The sequence below is a fragment of the Ailuropoda melanoleuca genome, chromosome 9 (genome assembly GCF_002007445.2).
Source record: "Ailuropoda melanoleuca isolate Jingjing chromosome 9, ASM200744v2, whole genome shotgun sequence".
Lineage (NCBI taxonomy): Eukaryota > Metazoa > Chordata > Mammalia > Carnivora > Ursidae > Ailuropoda > Ailuropoda melanoleuca.
This window is the reverse complement of record NC_048226.1, coordinates 70,094,326-70,115,714: the sequence shown is the minus strand read 5'-3', so window position 1 is coordinate 70,115,714 and position 21,389 is coordinate 70,094,326. Positions and strand designations below refer to the sequence as shown.

General features: G+C 37.5%; 1 protein-coding gene across 6 annotated transcripts in view; it reads left to right on the top strand.

Moving 5' to 3' along the window:
* AZIN1 (antizyme inhibitor 1) overlaps positions 1–16,164 on the top strand; it is a 29,992-nt gene extending 13,828 nt beyond the window's left edge. For 3 of the 6 annotated variants that reach the window (XM_011229132.3, XM_034667739.1, XM_011229133.3), the window contains exons 4-13: positions 2,318–2,515; positions 4,526–4,699; positions 5,568–5,740; positions 7,421–7,555; positions 8,799–8,880; positions 9,337–9,411; positions 10,077–10,239; positions 12,892–13,007; positions 13,310–13,524; positions 13,771–16,118. In XM_011229132.3, coding sequence (XP_011227434.1) covers positions 2,414–2,515; positions 4,526–4,699; positions 5,568–5,740; positions 7,421–7,555; positions 8,799–8,880; positions 9,337–9,411; positions 10,077–10,239; positions 12,892–13,007; positions 13,310–13,524; positions 13,771–13,882 — 1,347 coding nt within the window. In that variant the 5' untranslated portion in view covers positions 2,318–2,413 and the 3' untranslated portion in view covers positions 13,883–16,118. Of the gene's footprint in view, positions 1–2,317; positions 2,516–4,525; positions 4,700–5,567; positions 5,741–7,420; positions 7,556–8,798; positions 8,881–9,336; positions 9,412–10,076; positions 10,240–12,891; positions 13,008–13,309; positions 13,525–13,770 lie in introns of all 6 variants that reach the window. The other 3 variants (NM_001291458.1, XM_019803125.2, XM_019803126.2) reach the window with 3 other exon arrangements.
* Positions 16,165–21,389: the final 5,225 nt, after the last annotated feature.

The window sequence follows — 21,389 nt, the reverse complement described above, 5'->3', positions numbered from 1 at the left end:
ATCAGCATCTCTAGAGCTAACTAATTGTTCTGTGCCTCAGTGTCTTCACCTCTAAAATGGGGGGGGATACTGTTATTACGGAGAGAATTAATATGTATAAAGTACTTGCAAGAGTGCCTGGCACGTTGCCCTAAAAAATGTTTGCTGTTAAGAATGTAGGCATTCAGCAGGTAAGTAAGACTGGATGGAATGGGTTTGATGTTTTTAAGTACTGAGGTTCCTGATGCTAGAGGAAAATTACCCTTTCTGTAAGGACTGCAACTATAGGAAATTGAGGTATACATCGTTATGACTTTAAACTAGACTTTTTGGCAGCAGTTGCCTTGGAGGTCCATGATCGATAACCTAAGGTTCCCAGTTAAATACATAGAGACTTAGTAGTCTCATGAACTGAAATATTAGGCTGAAGGTCTTAAGCATTTTTCATTATTAACAGAATAAATGAAAGGGGTTTGACCATAAAGATTTGTGATGCTAAACTTAAAGTTTCTACTGTACTCTTTCTTACACCTACCTTTGAATTGACTTTTTTTTTTTTTTTTTTTTTTTTTTTTTGAGTAACCTTTGTCTTTTCTCTTTCACTTAGTACATAGTTGAATATCCCCCTAAATTGTTAAATGTTGTTTAAAATAAATATGTATCCTCAGGCCTAAAATGTCTGCTCTCTGGGCACGGGTTTACATCAATCCTGATATAACAACCCTTAGAGAATGTCCAGGATACAATTTTACTTTACTGCAGAAGTATTAAGTCTCACTTAGATCTAAGTTAACTCCTTTTGTAAAATATTCTCAATTTTTCTGTTTCTGCTGTTGCTTGAAAGAGATTTGATGAGCTGAACTAATGTAGATGACTTTTTGGAAATGAAGTTGTTAGTGTTTTAAAAGTTAAGAAAAACTAAGTATTGGTTGTTTATCGTGGAATTAATATTATGGCTTATTGATGAGTTTTGGTGCATTCAGAAAGCCGATCCTTTTAGAACCATTGAAACGGAGCATACCTTTATAAAATGAGGGCCATCACTGAAGGTGAACACTAGCACATAGAGCAGTGTTGGAGGGAGGGAGAGGGAGAATCAAGAACACAGGAAAGGCTGTGCAAGTTTTAAAATAGATGGCCAAGAGCTGGTCTGTGCCCATTATTAATGTGGCAACCAGAAATCAGTACCAGACAATAAGTATTATCATGTCTGGAGGACTGGTTTTACTAATGGACTTTTTTTTATGTTAAAAGAAATCCTTGCCTAAAGTAACCTTTAAGGACCAGTGAATTCAGCAAAGAAGATAAATGGTATATGCTACCCAGAGGAGAATGGGTGATCTAGGGGAGGGGAAAGATTTCTTCCATAGGAGAGAGGTTGGATTTAGCTTGCTTTTTTAGTGTTCTTAGTAAATGGCTTAGGACGTACCAGGTGCCTAGCTTGTACCTAGTTTTAAATTATGCTGGCCATTTTTGTGTTTCTGGCAGTTCGCAACTTAATTTTAGCTCTATTCTGAAGCAACACTTAAAACAAGTATGTTTTATTCATGTGCTGTCTTTTTTTTTTTTTAACAGCAACCTTTTGAGGAAGTAGTATAATTGAAGTTTAGAGAAATTGAGCTAGGATCACATAGGTATTAAATGATAGAGCTACAACCACATGAGTCTTTCTGACTTCTAGTCCAATAAGGATTTCAGCTTAATTCATAAGAAACTTTAACATTGCTACCCTGATGCAGCCGGTACCATTTTCAGCTTGAGGTTAGACCTAGGCAGTCTGTGTCAGAGCTACAGATGGTCCACAAAAATCACTCTCCACCCCCACCCATTTCTATTACTTCACTTTTCACCTACTGTAGAATTTAAAAGATCTGTATTTGTAGTTACCTGCTAGTATGCCATGGGATGTGGCTGGCAGTATATTGAGCTTAGACCAGTATTTTAATTTATTGGCTGCCCATAGATACTTCACTGGCTTTCTTTACTTAGAATGATTTTTTACTGAAAATTGTATGTGTTATGAAAAAAAGCAAGATGAATAATACAGACTGAGTCTACAACTGTGTGTAAATAAGGTGACCATATTGACTGGTAATAAACTGCACATGTATAAATTATCTTAAATTGTTATATTGAGCTCAGTTTTTTAAAGTATAAAATACACCTTCACTTTAAAATGGACACTAAAAGATACTGAATGATACGCTGTGTCTGCAAGTGTTAAGTGATTACAGATTCCTCACTAAATTAGGCACTTAGCACACTTTCATTGACAACTCCTACACTGAAGTTAATTAGTAAAATAATACAGACTTTGAAAAAACTTCTATTTTGACAGTTTGTTGCATATTCTAAGGACCCCGACATAAGGCTTGGTGGCCCGTCTCTTGTTTTTCCTGGTTTATGACTTTCGGCTTTGTGGAATACGGCTGAGATGAAAGGATTTCTTGATGATGCAAACTACTCCGTTGGCCTGTTGGATGAAGGAACAAACCTTGGAAATGTTATTGATAACTATGTTTATGAACATACCCTGGTAAGTGTGCCATATCACATTTCTCAGATACAGTGTTCATAAATTTCTGAATTCTAAAACATTGCTCTATTTCCAAGATGTTAGTCTGATAAAAGTACTTTTTTCAGGTGTTAACTTTTCCAGGTTGTCTTAATTTGATGCCCCACTTCCCTTGAGTAGCGATGAGGTTTTCATCCTAGCCCACATTAAAACAACTGCTTCCTAACAGCTTTTTCTCTGCTGTGCCTTTTAGCACCCAGCTCTTGTGTGTTCTATTTTCTTGATATGTTGCTGTCCTCCTAGTCACTACATGGCTTCTTACTTATTTTTCTCAACTATATACTTGAGTAGATTGTAATTTATATTTTAGATAATCTTGGTTGTATGTTGGCTGAGAACTTGCTTACTCTACCGCACCAAGTGTCAGCTTCTACAGACTAATATTCACTGCTACTTAAGATTATTTTTGAATTATCTTTATTGCCTTACTGATAAAATTTGTTTGTTGGAGCTAATTTCCCATATTCCTCAAATTGTTGAAAAATTATTTTCATGTTACTGGTGTTTAGTAATAGAATATCAAAAAACTTCTCTTGACTTTTACAGATGGGCTCAAATCTCCCACACCTCAGCAAAATCCCTTTCTCTTTCTTCTGCCATCAAAATTTGGAGGGGAAAAAAGTGACACTTGTCATACTGTTCAGTCTGTTGTATAACCAAGCCATTCTATAGTTAATTCTCTCCTGTCACTAGGGAACCTCCAGGAAGTATGCTGACCTTTCTGTTCTCTAATTTTTGCAGCATTCTCTGTGGGTCAGTAATGATCTTTGAAATATTCCTTTCATCATTCTTGTCCCACAACCTTGAATTATCCCATATTCAGTAACATTTATTGAGGGTTAGTCTGAAACCCTATTCTGTCCGAGCAGTGTCATCTAATTAGATGGCTCAAGAGTGATTACAACTGAACATCTTGTGGGTTGTTTTGTTTTTAAATCCCAGTTCTCTTGCTGGTAGCCATAAATTGCCTTTTTTTTTTTTTAATTAAAGTAAAAATAAATTTTCTGTGTCTAGAACATTAGGGATGGCATATCTTGAAAGAATGGAGTAGCTTGAGTATAACTGTCCCATATCTGCCATGCAAAAACCATAATTTCCAATCATGTCTATTTCCTGGTCAGTATGTTCCAATAATGTACATTTTCAAGTGTGTGTTAAAGAATCAAAAGCAGTAATATTGACTTCGTGGCTTTTTAAACAATATTTAGATGTTCTGTATTCTAAGTAAGATTATTGTCTGCCATCCAACATTGAGTAACTTATGTGTTGCCTGACATGTTATAGTCCTTTTACCCCTAGACTAGCCATGTTAAAATCATCATAGATCTCCTCAGATCCCTAATTAAAATCTCTTTTTATTTTTGAGGGAAGAATATCCTTACTCAGATTTATCTGACATTTAGTGTGCTTCTGTATTTTTTAAATATAATTTTGTCATCTCTTTGTCATCTCTACCAGCCTTGTTTCCTTAAACATTGGTTCCTAGTGTTGCTTTGTTGTTTTACCACCCTGTCGTTAGGTGCAATTTATAATGGAGATATGTAGCTTGTTTTGTTTAACATTCCTGATTCTACTCACTGTAATAGGAAATTAGATCCTGATCTACCGAAGTAAATGTATTTTAAACATCATAGGAAAGCATGGAAGGAAACAGGTCATGTCCTTCTCTACTCCCCCAAATGGAGGCAGTTATAAAGTAGAAAGTCCCTATAATTGATAACATTTTTTAAAAAAAGCAAAATAGAGAATATTTTTATATGCCAGCTTAGCACAGTAAAAAGAAAAAGGTGTTTGGATTCTCCTGTGTTTGCCGAATCTAGCTTAATTACTCTAAAACCTTAAATGTAGTAGTGTGTGGAAATGTATATTTTGGCTCATTTATGGAGGAAAGAGGGAGTTCTTTACTACTTATGGTACTCTGTTTTCAATAGTTCTTTGTTTGTTTGTTTTTTTCCCCCGTGATCATAACAGACAGGGAAAAATGCATTTTTTGTGGGAGATCTTGGAAAGATTGTGAAGAAACACAGTCAGTGGCAGAACATAGTGGCTCAGATAAAGCCATTCTACACAGTAAAGTGCAACTCCACTCCAGCTGTACTTGAGATTTTGGCAGCTCTTGGAACTGGATTTGCTTGCTCCAGTAAAGTAAGTATTTTTCATTATTTTGTCATTTGAACTGCAACATTTCAGATCTCACTTTAACTTTTGGTTACAGTAGTTAGAAAAATTGCAAGCGGGGCGCCTGGGTGGCACAGCGGTTAAGCGTCTGCCTTCGGCTCAGGGCGTGATCCCGGCGTTCCGAGATCGAGCCCCACGTCAGGCTCCTCTGCTGAGAGCCTGCTTCTTCCTCTCCCACTCCCCCTGCTTGTGTTCCCTCTCTCACTGACTGTCTCTATCTCTGTCAAATAAATCAATAAAATCTTTAAAAAAAAAAAAAAAAAGAAAAAGAAAAATTGCAAGGAAATTTCACTTTTGGATGTTTTTAAACTCTTGTGTAAATTCGCAGCCTGATGGAAATTTACAAACTTTTCAGGTGTACCAATGAAAGGAAAGCTTCATTGAGATGAGACTTTTAAAAGCCTTTTTTTTAGGGGCGCCTGGGTGGCACAGCGGTTGAGCGTCTGCCTTCGGCTCAGGGCGTGATCCTGGCGTTATGGGATCGAGCCCTACATCAGGCTCCTCCTCTCCCACTCCCCCTGCTTGTGTTCCCTCTCTCGCTGGCTGTCTCTATCTCTGTCAAATAAATAAATAAAATCTTAAAAAAAAAAAAAAGCCTTTTTTTAATCTTTAATCAGGAACTTTTTATCTGCTCCTCATTCTTAGGCTAGAGCTAGCTAGACCATTAGTTTCTGATGAGAGCAAAATAATTCTAAACCATGAGATTTCTCTGATGGTTGCTATATCTTTTTGAAGGATTTTAACACAGGTAGTATAAAGTATAAAGTAGTAATTAAATGGAAAATAATAGAAATGTTGCTTTTTAGATGACACTATTTAAAATGTGTTTTTATAGACTGAAATGGCTTTAGTGCAAGAATTGGGGGTATCTCCAGAAAACATCATTTATATAAGTCCTTGCAAGCAAGTGTCTCAAATAAAGTATGCAGCAAAGATTGGAGTGAACATCATGACATGTGACAATGAAGTCGAATTGAAGAAAATCTCACGTAATCACCCAAATGCTAAGTAAGTGTAAAACTATTACCTGGGAATATTACCTTATGGTGTAGGGTTTGGGTTTGTCTTTGGCCTGGGAAGAGGACATTCATGTAGAGCAGTGTTATGTATTATAATTATTTTTTTAACTTAAAAGTTCCTATATGGAAACTGCTAGTAGCATTTTACTGGCTGCCCACTTCTGATCTTTCTTGTAGAGTTGGGATGAGATAAGGGCAGTTTGGAATATGAATTTATAATCTTGAATTCAAAGAAGAAAATGTGGTTGTTGGAATAATGAGGGCCACAGCTGTATTTTCATAATCACATCAATCCTACTAGTTATTTGTCATGTTAGAAACAGGATGTGTGTTGGTCAGCTTTTTTTCCTGGCTGGCTAAGGGTTTAATCTGCCATTGGCTGTAGTTTCTATATATTTGTCCTTAGTGACAGTGTTTCAGGAGCCTAGTCTGTAGATTCGAGGGGTTCCTTTTTTTAAGACCCACTCTTCTCTTTGAATAGGAAGTTTTATATTTTTTTACTTGTACCTGCATGTATCCCAAGATTTTTCTAATTAAAAACCTTACTTTTTAAAAGCAAAAAAGGCAAATTGAATGCTGTCATGAACTGGTATGTCAAGAAGACTTTAGTATCTACTAAAATTGTATTAGTACAAAATTGCTTGCTTTTAATGGGTTATTAACGTGTGTTCCTAAAAAATTTTTTATCATATATTTTCCTTATAATTTTCTTATTGACTTTGATGGTATTCTTAGGTGTCCCGACAGGATTGATTACCCTGAAAACCATTGTTTGGATAAAGGCCTTTTGGGGGAAATTTTAGTGAGCCACTTGTCTCTAGAAAAATATTTCTGTTCTTTGATCTTCTGAAGATAAGCCCTGATTTGGGGTTACTATATTAACTGTAAAGTGGATGGTACATTCTTAATAGAGCTGATTCTACCCATAGGAAGCATGATTTGCTTTTATTTTATGAGACTTAACCCCCTCTGATCAGCGGTCATTCATCAGGACTTCCTTGGGAAAACAGTTTTACAAACAGCATTTGCGTATTTGCAGGTTATAGTGGTTTGTAATTACTTGAGTATCTCTTGAGACAGTCTCAATCATTTTGTCTTGGTTGTCATGATTTGGAAGAAAATACCAAGTAGATTTGAATCAGTATCTAAAAGGCTACTGTTTAGACACATAAAATAACTCTAAGCTTGCCAATTTTTTTGTAAGATGGTTGAGATTAATAGGAATTTTCAGAATAAGTGGTAGAAAGTTAACCAGCTGGAACAATTTAGGGAACTTGAGCATGTAAAATCCCTGATGTTTTTAACCGAAAGACAATGATGGCATTGCTATTCAATTTAGTCTTTCTAGGTGGTTTTATGGACTGATGGACTTCATTTGAAAGTAATGTCGTCTTTCATTACAGAGCCCAACTGACTCTTGCTGCTACAACAGAGTCTTAACTTCCTGCATTTTCCAAATTCCCATCCTTGTAAGCTTCATGCTTTAGGCCCTAATGGCTAGTTTTTTCTCTATACAGGATTGTTTTTCATTAGGGTCACTTGATTCAACCGTCGCTGGATTTGGGAGCACTGGCAACATAATCAACATACTTCCTACAATCTTCAGGCTTCACATGTGCTGATGATGATGTAAACCAACTCTGCCCCAATCATCTTCCCCTTCTCTTAGGGTCTTACTACATATTGCAACAGAAGATAATATTGGAGGCGAAGAGGGTAACATGAAGTTTGGCACTACCCTGAAGAACTGTAGGCATCTCTTGGAATGTGCTAAGGAACTTGATGTCCAAATTATTGGGGTTAAGTGAGTATTTTGTTTTATTAAATTTCCATTTTATGGGATAAATCTTTTGTCTTTCTGATGACAGATCTTTCAGCACTTCATTTGCATGAAGTCTGATTAGATTGAACTTTCAGTTTAATGTATATTCTTTTAGTATAGGAAAAACAAATGTTTTATTCTTCATATAATTTTATACATATACCTCTCCCTTCTCTAATAAAGAGATAAAATAGTAAATAAAATTTCCATTAGGTTAGTAATGTAAAACCCCTCCTTTTAAATTGAAGGGAGAGGATGTACTAGCATTCTAATGAATACCAAAATGACATTCATCTGAGTTGTCATTTTGTGTTTTTTTTTTTTTCACCCCATCTTCAAATTTTTTTCCTTCTCTTTTTAATCCCTTGGGCACGCCAATAAGACATTGTGTTACCTTCTTGATTTTTATGTGTGCAGAAATAGATAACCAGAGAGATTTAATGATTGATCATAATCTCAGAACTATGATCTGAGTCAAATTGGGAGCACAAAGCTCCAAATTTTTTGAGATGCCAGTCCATTGCCAATCTTACTACAAGATCCTGCTTTTTAAATTATTAATCAAGATGGATAAAGAATCACCACTGTTAAATTTAATTCTGTGTCAGATGACAAATATTGACATATGTTTGAGAGTTTTCATTTTTCTATTTTTAAAGTTAATATACAGTTAAAATGACTTTGGGTTTATACTTCATATAAATGTAACAAATTTATGTAACCACTGCCACAATCAGGGTACAGAACCATATTTAATTAAATTTAAGTATTCTGAATCTCTGATAAGTATCTCTTAAGTAATACTAACAAGTGTTAGTAATACTCAGCTGAATTAATGTTCGTTTGTATTTCACAGTAGACATTTGTATTTTGTCAGATAAAACTGTACATTCAAATTAAAGATTTCATGACCCAATTTTATTGCTGGTGCTTGTTACTTTACTATGTACACGTGAAAGCATGTCCTTATCTGATAGTTATAAAGCCTGTCTGATAACTCATTATATAAAAATTCTTTATAAAATTACACTATTACTCAAACGTTGTCTTTTCTGAAAGGCTGGTATTATAACTTGGATAATTAGTGGCTTGTGCTTCCAGTTCTTTAAATATTTGATAAGGTTATTGTGAATACTGTGTCAATATGGTAAATGAGAACTAAAAAGAATTATAGGAAGGGCCTCTGAAATTTACTGTTGCTTTAAATTTATTCTCTTTCTTCCAGATTTCATGTTTCAAGTGCTTGCAAAGAATCTCAAGTATATGTACATGCTCTGTCTGATGCTCGCTGTGTGTTTGACATGGCTGTAAGTTTTTTCCTTAAATTATTCTGTTATCTTGAGCCAGGATCTTACTTGTTTTTCCTTTTTTCTTCATCTTTTCAAAGATTTTATTTATCCATTTATTTCAGAGAGAGAGAACGTGTGTGCGCAGGTGCGCATGCCCAAGAGCAGGGGTAGAGCAGAGGGAGAGGGATAAGCAGACTCCATGCACCAAGAGTTCCATACAGTCATATTTTTGAAGTGGATAAAGGGATGAAGTAGTAATGTACTTGCATATGTCTACAAGACAGTACAGACATCATCAGGAACACGGCATATACACAACACTGAATAAATCTCTTTCTGTTGGTAGAGACCAAACTGTTGCCATACTAAGGATTAGAACAGATAATATTTACCTCCTTGGGAACAGGTTTTTGAAATGTCCCTGTAGCCATAATAATTTGGATAAGCGTTTAAAGTATTTTTTTCCATCTCTAGGGAGAATTTGGCTTCACGATGAACATGTTAGATATTGGTGGAGGCTTCACAGGAACTGAATTTCAGTTGGAAGAGGTAAACTTTGTTCAGTGGATGGATATACTGGAATAATCTCTTTGCTACTTAAGTGGTGATGTAGACAAGGGTTTAACAATGGCAGGAAATGAACCCTGTAACGAACATCTGTTTAAAATTTGATTCTAAAAAGATGAAGAGGCAATGAATGAGAAGACCTAGCTAACTTTAGCTTAATAAAATTCTATGAACTCTAGCATAACTTACAAAAAGTTTGTATTCAGTTGTGTTTCTGCTCTAATGGAGTACTTGATAACGGTACACATGAATTTATAATTTGGACAGTTTAAGCTGTTTTATCCGATGTATGTTACCACTCACCTTCCTGCTCTGCCTTCCATCCCTCATTCTGTAATATCTAGAAGCTGATATGATGTTTTGCTCCTTCATTGCTACTGTTAAGGAATATAGAAACATGACTTAAAACAGTCACCAGTAGCTATTTGCCATTGGAATTATGAAAGTTTTAATGCCATTCTGATAATACAGACTTTGATCTTTCAAAAGCCTGTTTAATTGCTTGAAGATAACTGCTAAATAGCTAAGCTTTTTGGTCTATAATTGGAACTACTTTGGTTTTAAGTTTTCTAGGAAACCTGTCAATCTCTTAATGTGAATTATCTAATCCAATATTGAAATCATAATGTGGAGTTTAAAATTCACAGGTTAATCATGTCATCAGCCCTTTGTTGGATGTCTACTTTCCTGAAGGATCTGGCGTTAAGATAATCTCAGAACCTGGAAGCTACTATGTGTCTTCTGCATTTACACTTGCAGTTAATATCATTGCGAAGAAAGTTGTTGAAAATGATAAATTTTCCTCTGGAGGTAAGTTACAAAGTTTATAATTTTGTTTCTGTTAGATAAATTCATCTTCAAACTAACTGCAATTATCTGATACTAGTCAAGTGTAAAATACTGTAGGACAGACATTTATGGATTATGAGGTTGTGGGTGATCTTCAGCCAGCTGTGGGCAGTTTAGGGAGCTTTTTAAAATGCCTTAGTGAAGTTACCACTCCATAAGACCTCTGAAATCTAACTCTTGTTTCTGATGTTTAGATATGTATATTTTTTTTTTTGAGGCCCCCCCCCCACGTTCATGTGGGGTGGGGGTGGGGCATAGGGGGAGAAAGAGTCTTAAGCAGGCTCCGTGCCAAGTGCAGAGCCTGAGGCAGGGCTCAGTCTCATCACCCTGAGATCATGACCTGAGCCAAAATCAGAAGTCAGTTGCTTAACCAACTGAGCCACCCAGGTGCCCCTAGTTGTGTTTTAGATAACTTCCCGCAGGTGATTGATTCTCCTATCTTGATAAGTAGTGTTTTATTGTAATGTCTCCTGTCCCTCATAGTGAGATGGGTCACAGGAAGGATCTACTTTTTTACATAACAAGGGCCAACAGAGTGTTCATCTGTCTCTAGTCAAACCAACAAAAAGGCACTAGACTGTCTTGCTGGCAAATACCACTTTAAAATATGGCAAAAGTACTGCTCTACATTAAGAAGACTTGTTCCTGGGGCGCCTGGGTGGCACAGCGGTTAAGCGTCTGCCTTCGGCTCAGGGCGTGATCCCGGCGTTGCGGGATCGAGCCCCACGTCAGGCTCCTCCGCTATGAGCCTGCTTCTTCCTCTCCCACTCCCCCTGCTTGTGTTCCCTCTCTCGCTGGCTGTCTCTATCTCTGTCAAATAAAAAAATAAAATCTTAAAAAAAAAAAAAAAAAGAAGAAGACTTGTTCCTATAGTTTGTTTTTTTCCTTAAGTTAGCAGGAAGAATGAGGTTTTTTTTTTTCTTTTGAGTTTTTTAAATATCTCAAAGTTGAAGAGCTGCAAGGAAAATAATAAGGAACTTCCCATTTTGATCGCTTGGTGAAGATGGTGTCAGGTGGGTTTCTTCATTAGGAAGTGGAAAGATAATTTGTAGATAACCTTTTTCTTTTCATACTTTCACCCCATTAGTTTTAACATCAGTGAATTTCTGACTCCGTTACTCAGTCTAAGAATAGCTTTCTCTATTTATTTGTAGTAGTTTAGACTCCTAAATACTTATTCATTAGATTATGTAATCGATTATTTTTATTTACTCTCCAAAATTGGGGTCCTTTTGACATGTCCCCATCGTTCCCTGAGCACTTCTTTACTTCATGGTACATCAGGATGTTCCAGGTTCTTTACCTGCCTCAGTCCTAGAATTGGCCATTTCTCCAAGGAGCGAGCCTCCAGTTTTTAATGGAGAGTGGTATTTTAAAAACCAAGAAAGGATCGTGAGTAATGGTGGTGTTCTCTGCTATTGACACATCATTTCATCCAGGCTTTCTCACTGAGCAGAACCAGGAAATGCGTGTGTGTGTGCGCATATATACACATTGCACACATAACTATATATCATCAAAGCTGTGTATGCAGTATACCATACCACATGGTGCATTGTTTTTCTCCTTACATATTATAACTCTCTTTCCCAGCAGTGAGAAACCTAGCTCCCATTATCCTACACCTACACACATTTGCTTAAATCTGAAATACACAGGAGGTGTTTCCCAGATAGCTAGCTTGTACCACTGCAAATAACCAAACTACTTAACCTGTGGTTCGGTATCTGTTTAGGATTGATTTTTGACATAAGATTATACTCCTGTATAAAAATTTAAGTGTATAATTTGACGGATTAATGAAAGCATATCCTGACATCCCTATAAAAACATAAATTTCATATCAGAATTTTTTCTTACCAAGTTTGTTCCTTTGCTAGACAGTCACTATTGTGATGGTTTTTGCACCATTGAGTAGTTTGGGCTGCCCTCAAACTTCATATAAATGTAATCCTCTAGCATATATTTTAGGACAGCTTGGTATAATGTCTGATTGAACTACTTTGTTTCATGTTTATTGCTAATATTCCACTGTGAATAGACAATTTATCCATTGTCTTTGCTGATGAATATTTGGTTGTTTCCAGTTCTGGGCTATTACAGATAAAACTTAACGTTGTTGTGTAAGTCTTGTGGACGTTTTTCATTTCATTGGGGAAATGACTAAGAATAGAATTGCTGGGTCACAGAGTAGATGTTTTGAAAGATTTCAAAGTGGTATTTTATCCTCCCACTGGTGGTGTGTATGTTCAAGTTCTGATTGTTCCCTCACTTTTACTGATTTTTTTTTGTATTATCACTTTTTAATTTTATTCAGTAGGTGTGGTGGAAGCTTATTGTAGTTTTAATTTGCATTTACCTGGTGACTCTTGTAGAGCACTTTTTTCATGTGTTCATTGGTCACCTTCCTTTGTGAGGTATGTTTTTAGTTTTTTAGGCTAACAGTTTTAAGGTATGTCAGTATATATCAGGTTTTTTAAAGTTAATTTAAATATTTTGGGAAATGTGAAAACAAAGTTCTATCAGTATTCGATCTGCTATGCCTTGCATAGTTTAACTATATATTAGACATTTTAGTGTAAGTTCATGTTCATTTTTTCTGCTTTATTTCAGTAGAAAAAACCGGAAGTGATGAACCAGCCTTCATGTATTATATGAATGATGGTGTTTATGGTTCTTTTGCAAGTAAACTGTCTGAGGACTTAAATACCATTCCAGAGGTTCACAAGGCAAGTTGTATTACAAATAACAGAACTGCTTATTTGGTAGTTTATTAACTGACCCCCCCCTTTTTTAAGGTGCATCCCAATTTTTGGAAGAATCCTCTAGGATGGGGAATATTGCCCTTTTTTGAGGATTTGCCTGCCTTAGATGGAGTTAAGAAGGAGCACCATTGCCCTTGTTTCTAGGCCTGCCTTTCATAGGCATATTGAATCTGATGTAGTGAAAATGCTCTCATCCACCCTCAAATTCAATACCTGCAATAACATGAGTAAAAACTTAACTTAAAAAGTTTCTTTTCCCCTGACAGAAATACAAGGAAGATGAGCCTCTGTTTACAAGCAGCCTTTGGGGTCCATCCTGTGATGAGCTTGATCAAATTGTGGAAAGTTGTCTTCTTCCTGAGCTGAATGTGGGAGATTGGCTTATCTTTGATAACATGGGAGCAGATTCTCTCCATGAACCATCTGCTTTTAATGATTTTCAGAGGCCAGCTATTTACTACATGATGTCATTTAGTGATTGGTAAGGTATTGTTTTCATTTTAAAGCTAATTGGATATTTGAGATGACATTAAATATCAGCTAATAATTTTAATTCTGTAACAAATGCCTAACTTACAAGTAATAGCAAAATGCTCCTCTCCTCTGTTAAGGGCTATTGGAAGACTTGTTATTTTATAATCTTATTTCATTGTTCATTTGTTATGTGTTGGTGTGGTCTTTCTGCTTAGACTTAGAATTACGGTTTTGTGTTTGGTTTTTTTGAAAGGTATGAGATGCAAGATGCTGGAATTACTTCAGACACAATGATGAAGAACGTCTTCTTTGTGCCTTCTTGCATTCAGCTGAGCCAAGAAGATAGCTTTTCCTCTGAAGCTTAAACAGGCATTAATGCTTCTTTAGATCTGAAGTTGCAGGTTAAGCTTGTCTGGTCTACATTCCAGTGTGAAACAAATTCAAATAATCTTACTCTGTTAATTCTCTCGGGGAAAAAAATCTATTAGTAATAGCTATTTGGGACCAGACAAAATCAGCTTTCATCTATAATTCATTGGGGGGTAATTAGGAGATTTAGATAATGTATCCAGATTTAAACTTACCAGTTTGTCCTACCCCATAAGCGTTTAAAATAAAATATGCAACAAAATGGATGACTTAGTGGAGATGGAAGCCCATTAATTGGGTTCCCCATTAAATCGTTTACATACAAGTACACAGTTTTTATACTAAGGATTCATGTTAAAAAGTCTTGTAAAGTTAAATGTCTTTCACCCAGATATATCAGATGTCAGTGGAAGACCAGTGTGACTTCATTAGATATGTTTAGTGTATTTAGAATGTGTAAATTTGTGCTTTGAACTGTAGTTTAATAAATGTAAAATTGCATCATAGTATTTGTTGTATTTGACCTAATGTAACCCTTGTATGATTGCAATAAAATTTTGTGTAGATTTTACTGTTTTTTCAGGCTAAAACTTTGGGAAAGGGGCTAGCTAGCAAAGGTAGTTTTGAAATAGATGTGTATATGGACTGTTTTGAAGGGTTTTTTTTTTGTTTTTTTCCTTTATAGCCCATTTAAGTTTAGTTTGGCTCAGTAGTACATTTCTTTCAGTTATTTAAATAGTAATTTAAGTAAAATGTTTGGTAAATCATTGTGAAGTTCACATTCATTATGGAGAGTTGATGTGCAGTAAGCATGATGTTTAACAATTTTAACACCAAAAATGTTAATTCTGCATAAACCAATTGTAATAATTAATAGGTGTTTCTGTATAGATAGAATGCATAGAATATCTTAGTAAATCTTTGAATTACAAATCTTTTGGCTGAAATGGAAGATTCTATTAAATACTTTGAATAAACTTGGGGGGGAGGGAAATAAAATCGCAGAAGACTCTGCAGCGCACTAAAACTTAAAGAAGGGCTACATCTATATCCAGAAACCTGATGCTCTTTTGCACGGAATTTTATTTAAATCCAGAGCTGTAAGGGGGTGGGGTGAAGCACACCTGTTCTCAATTTCTTAATAGCAATGATTTCAGACTTTAGTGGGAGTTTGTTTTGTTTTAGTTACGCTTAGTTTCTTGTTATTTCCCATTTGTTCAGCTTAGTAATTTTAATTCTTTTCATACTAAAATTTTGTGACTGGGGGAAGGGAGTTAGCATTACTAACCTGACAGTTGTTGCCAGGAGTTTGCGTTGTTCACTGCTAGTATATTAGTAATCCTAGATCTCAGAATCACAATAGTAATAAACAACAGGGGTCATTTTTTCCTAACTTACTCTATGTTCAGATGTGGAATTTCTGTCTCCCAAGAGGAAATGTGACTTCACTTTGGTGCCAATGGACAGAAAATTCTACCTGTGCTACATAGGAGAAGTTTGGAATGCACTTAATAGCTGGTTTTTGCACCTTGATTTCAAGGTGGAAAGAAATTGATCATGAATCTCTTAATAAATTTCAATCTAAACCAGTAGGTGCTTAATATTTTTTGATTTGATTGATGCCCATTTGAATTTCATGGGTTCTAATAATTAAATTTAAGACCGCAGTCCATTGTCATCTATAATTACCCTTGGACTTTACCAAGGTATAACATGGGGTTTTATGCAAAGTTCCAAGCTACATGCAACTTTTTTTAACCGTAATAAAGAGGAGGAATTATTCCCAGCCTTCTTTATGTGTTGTGCTTTGTGGTCCAGAAATGGCAGATCTTTTAGAAGATGGTACAACTTTGAGTCCTTGGCTTGACTATACAGCTTTGAGCTTCATGGCATGTCAACTTTGCCATATTCATAGGAGATTTCTATGTATAACAGCTCAGAGTTGCAAATTTCACATGTGAATGAGATGGTAACTTTAAGAAATGTCTGTATTGTATTTGAAGACTGTTCGCCATAAATCTGAAGTTTGAACTTATGTATTTCAATTTGGTATGCTAAAAAGTACTGAATTAATGTAACAATCTTTTTTTTTTTTTTTTACAATATTGTAATCTCAGTTCAGAATTTAACTGAAAATATAAAACCCAAATGATTTCTATATAGTAAATTGAACTGTAAAGGTAATTTGTGTGTGATTCTGAATACACAAGATAAAATGTTTTTTCCTCCTTACGTTTTACTTTGGCTTCTATCATGAAAGAGTTAATTCTGCATATCAACTTTATATATTTTAAAAGCATTCTCTCAGAATCTTTATTATAAAGTAGCAAATCTGGTAAAATGATGTTGGGCATTACCTATGAAAGATTTTGAGAAAGTTCAGTACATGTGAGCACTAAGATGTTTCCAGGGCCATGTTTTCTAGACCCTTTAATTTCCCAGCCTCTTAAATTTTAAACTGAGACTAAATAAAAATGATTTAAGTTTAAGGTAGGTATTCCAAGTAATTGTGGGCACTGTAAGATTCAATGCAAATATTGTGTTTAAAAAGCCACTGTTAAATCTTTTGTGTCCCTTGTTGGGGATTTTGTATTTTCTCACTGTAGATACTAGCAACTTGACGAACAGTATAGTAAGAATACTTGCTTAATTGGTTTCAGACTATAAGATCAGAAAAGAATTATTAGTCTTCCACATTCAAGTTGTGGATAAATCCTCCAAATAATTCAATTCCTGTCTTGTCCATCCTGAAGGCAGAATAAAAGAATGGTGTATTTGCAGATTCAGGCTTTCATAATGGAAATAAATCTAGCCTAGGAATAAGAAATGAAAACCGGTTCTGGTCTTTACTGGCACTGCTGGAAGCCAGTCTGTACCTACTTAAAGTAATCTACCAACTTTGGGGTGGCTGTATTTTGATAACAAGTTATGATTTCTGGAACCTTTTATTCCGCTGGGACTGCAGTCAAATTTGAGTTGAGGGTGGTGGGGATTTTATTATTTTTTTTTCCCTCTTTGTTGCTAATTCAGGATGGGAGAAAGTATAGAAATAGGAAAGCATTTTAAGTCTTAAATAAATTCTGGTAATGTGTGATCATCCATTTGGGGATAAAGTTAACCTGAAAAGTAGCAGTGCCTGCTCTTAAATGTTTTGGGAAATTTGTTTTTCCTTTGCTTACTACAAATTATGGGTACTACGTGTATCTTAATCATAGTTCAGATCTTCACCTAGAATGGGGTATAGATAGGGGAACACAAAGTGGCTCCAGGCACTCTGTCCAGTGTTACACAGTTGAAGGTTTTATCTGTTGGAAACAAACTGGGCAAACTTTTTAAAAATGGCAATGAATAGAAGGCTTAATTTACCTAACATGCTCACTTATGTATTGCCGTAACTCCTGAATTCCTTGACCTAACTTCAGCTTCAAAAGTAATTCCATTGTTAAATGGTCTTTCAAATCCTGGTTCATTGCTTATGCCTGTTAAACCCTGTGCAGTTGATGGCCTAGTTTGAGAAGATTGTCACTGGATCATTTACAAAAAGTCGAATCTGCAATTGACAGATGAAGTGATCACGCATTGCCCCGAGCCCCCCACGTAATGCAAGAGTGCAAAAGAAAATCTCGCAGTAAACTAGTAGGATATTACTCAGATTAAATTTAGGCCCACGGGGCGCCTGGGTGGCACAGCGGTTGGGCGTCTGCCTTCGGCTCAGGGCGTGATCCCGGCGTTCTGGGATCGAGCCCCACATCAGACTCCTCTGCTATGAGCATGCTTCTTCCTCTCCCACTCCCCCTGCTTGTGTTCCCTCTCTCGCTGGCTGTCTCTGTCAAATAAATAAAATCTTTAAAAAAAAAAAAATTTAGGCCCAGTAAATTAAAGCTTTTCCTAAATAATGGTGCCAGACTATCTGTGTGTGTGCCTGTGCCTACAGCTTTGCCACCACTCCGTTTTTTAGCAGCAGTATGCAAGAGGGGACACTTGACTGAAGGATAGGAATTTTGTCTGGATTTCATTGATTTCCTCCCATCTATTCTGTGTCTTAAATTGCTTCTGGGGGTTTTCTCCACTCCGTATTCCTAGTGTATTTTTCACTCTTTGAAACTCTAATTTCCAAGCTAAGGCAGTATCTTTTATCTCTGAGAATATCCTTCAGCATTAATTCTTCATGACTTAAACCTACCCTTAATCTTAAGATACTGTTCCTTACTCTTCTCAACAGAAATGAAGCAAGAGTATTTCCCAAGTTTGATTTTCTCCATTTCTAATTCTGCAAGGATGCAAAACTTGTTGGGAGAGGGAGGAGCACTTTATTGGTTCCCAAAAGAAAAGCATCGTTTAAAAACGTGTGAATGTTACCTTCACGTTGCCCCGATAAGAGCTGGGTTTAGAGTTAGACTGAAGGGGGGAGGGCATTGGAGTGTGGAGCTGGATGTGAGAAGTTCACATTGAGGAGGAAAATATTCCCAAGTAGCATGATGCTCTGTCCCTTTTTATGTACAGTCGGTGTTGCTATAATTTGACCTGCTTCCTTAAACGTGGTTACACTCTGAAATTGCACCATAGGCTGTTGGGGAAAATGGGTTCGGAGCACACAACACTGTCAGTGCAACCTTATAGTATGGATAGTAACCAATTAAAACCTCAGCACAGTGTTACATGTTAGTTAAATACACAAGTAGAGCAAACGGTAGCACTTGAAGACCTAAGGTTTGTGGAAGTGGGAGGGTTGCAGACTTGGAAGTGATGGAAGAAGGGTTATCTGAAATTGGAGAGTTGTAACACCAGTTGTGGATGGGTGTGGCTTCGAACACTTGAACTGAGGTGGCTGGTAGATACTTGAGTAATGTCCCTTTTTGTATGATACTAAGCTTGATTCAACTGGGTGTCTCATTCTTTCCCTAGTGTTTCTAGAAGATAGAAATACTAAGTACCATGAAGTTCATGTTATGTTAACATTGGTCCCTAATAAAACCAATCACCTTGGAACAAAGCAGTTTCAAAACATAGTAGAGCTTACGTCACTCTGTCAGTAATAAAGGATTGAGTTGAAAAATACCAGTAATAAAGGATTACATTCAAGCCTTCACAAGCAGCAACCGCACTCTCCAATGACAGCAATTTGGTGGCAGTTGAGCAAATTAAACAGGATGCGGACATCGGAAATAAAGCCTGGCCTTAAGCCATGTAGCCAAGGGCTAACATCTCCATAGCCTCATGACACTGCTGTATGATACACACATGAGAAGCTGTAAGCGTCCTAGAGATTTTTCCCCTCTAATTTCCTTGTTTTGCATTTGAAGAAATGAACACCCAGATCGTTTAAGGAATTTGCCCAAGGTTTTAGGGCTAGAGCAGGTCAGCAGGGATTCCCGCACAACACTTGATAAACCTGTGTCATTGTCTTAGCTTGGGTTTCCTGGACACACCCACATGCAGAACGTTGTTGAAGTGCTCAGCCCTACAGAAAACCTTGGAGGAGTACCCCAGTGCCCAGTCCTTAAAGAAAAAGGCTATATATTATGTTTGTATTTTTAAGGCTATCCTAGGTTTAATGTCTAAGTTCAGAACCACAGTTTCTGCTAAGATGTGTATTAGTTGCTAGGGCTGCGGTAACAAAAGACTGCAAACTGGGGGCTTTAACGGAGTTTATTGTCTCCGTTCTAGAGGCTACAAGTCCAAGATCAAGGCGTTTTTTGGGTTAGTTACTTCTGAGGGCTGGGAGGGAAGGATCTTTTCCTTCTGTCCTTGCCTTGTAAATAGCCATTTTCACATACACATGGCGTTCTCCCCAAATTCCCCCTTTTATAAGGACACCAGCTACATTGGATTAGGTTCTGCCCTAATAACCTCATGTTCGCTTTAATTACATCCGCAGTGACCCTATTTCCAAATAAGGTCATATTCTGAAGAGCTGAGCATCAGGACTTCAGTATGAACTTTGGTAGACAAAGCCTGTAGGAACCGGTGCTGCCATTCAGAGTGGGGCAATATCTTGACCCTGGACCCCTGGTCCAACTGCCTTGGTGTCCGCTCCTTTCCCCTCAGTGGCTGCTCCTTTCTTCTACCCCCTCCCATTCTTTGCTTATTACATGTTCCAGCTTTCCTTCTTTCTTTTATCTTCCTTTTTCCTACAGAGGGATCTTTGTTTTTTCCTATTATGAAGTTATTTTGTACAAAAATCCCAATAATACAGAAAAGTATAAAGAAGATAGTTTTTAAAAATCACCTGAAAACTCTCCACAACTGCTTTTAATATTCTGTAGGACTGCCTTCTAGACACCTCTGTTTCCATTCCAACATTCCAGCCCTCTTTCTCCTCCCTGGAGAAGTATGACTTCATTGACACGAGTGCCCAGCATTTTACTTCTGCCACTTCCAATCATTTTTGTCTCACCTAGAGTAGGGAACTGCCTCTGAGTATTACAGGCGGGCTGTGACTCTGGAGAAGAAAATCCAGGGAGAGGGTCTGAAGTTGGTCCACCCCTCAGGTCAGTCCTCAGGTACACCTGCACAGTGATTCAGGAGCCTGGAAATGGTAGATGCAAGTTGTACCAAAGGGGTGTGGCTACTTTGCAATTCTCCAGATGCTTCTCTCAGGAAGAATGAAGCCCAGGGTACAGACCTCCATAGCCTAGCCCAGGGGGCAGCTTAGGGCATGAGAGCATGTCCAAGAACTAGTATTCTCAATCTGGCCCCGTTTTGTTCTCAATATGTTAAATGTCCCTCTCCCCATAACTCGGCCCCCAGACCAGCAGCTCAGAAGGCCCTCACCCATTACCTCGTACCTCACCGTTCCCAGCGTCAGCCTGCTGACCACCTACACTGCATGACCCAGAGTGTACACGGCGTCAAACCTACCCAGACACCCACGTGAGGGCAAAGGGCACACCAGAAATCGTGCCTGCTTCTAGAGACTTGCCAGTCTGGGGACACCTGGTGACTCTTGATTTCGGCTCAGGTCGTGATCTCACACTCGAGAGATCCAGCCCCGGGTCCCACTCCACACTGGGTGTGGAGCCTGCTTAGGATTCTCTATCTCCCCTCTCCCTCTGCCCCTCCCTGACCCTCTAAAGAATAGACTTGCCAGTTTGACTTCCTCTCTCTCTCTTAAAGATTTTCTTCATCCATCAGAGAGAGAGGGAGGCGAGGCAGAGGGAGAAGCAAGCTCCCCACAGAGCAGGGAGCCTGATGTGAGACTCAGACCCTGGGATCATGACCCAAGCTGAAGGCAGATGCTTAACTGACTGAGCCACCCAGCCACGCTTGACTTCCTGTCTCTTAACTGGACTATTTCAATAGTTTCTAACTGGCCTCTCTGCTACCAGGAACCCCCCTCAGGCCACCATCCTTATTGCTGCAAAGTGAGCTTCTGAAACGATTCTGATTGAATGATTGATCTTTACAATCTCCCCTTGCAGTTCTGTTTGGGATCTGTGCTTTCTAGGCAGGCCTTGGTTGGCCTTAGGCACCATCTTGCTACCCGCCCCTTCTGTGAGATCC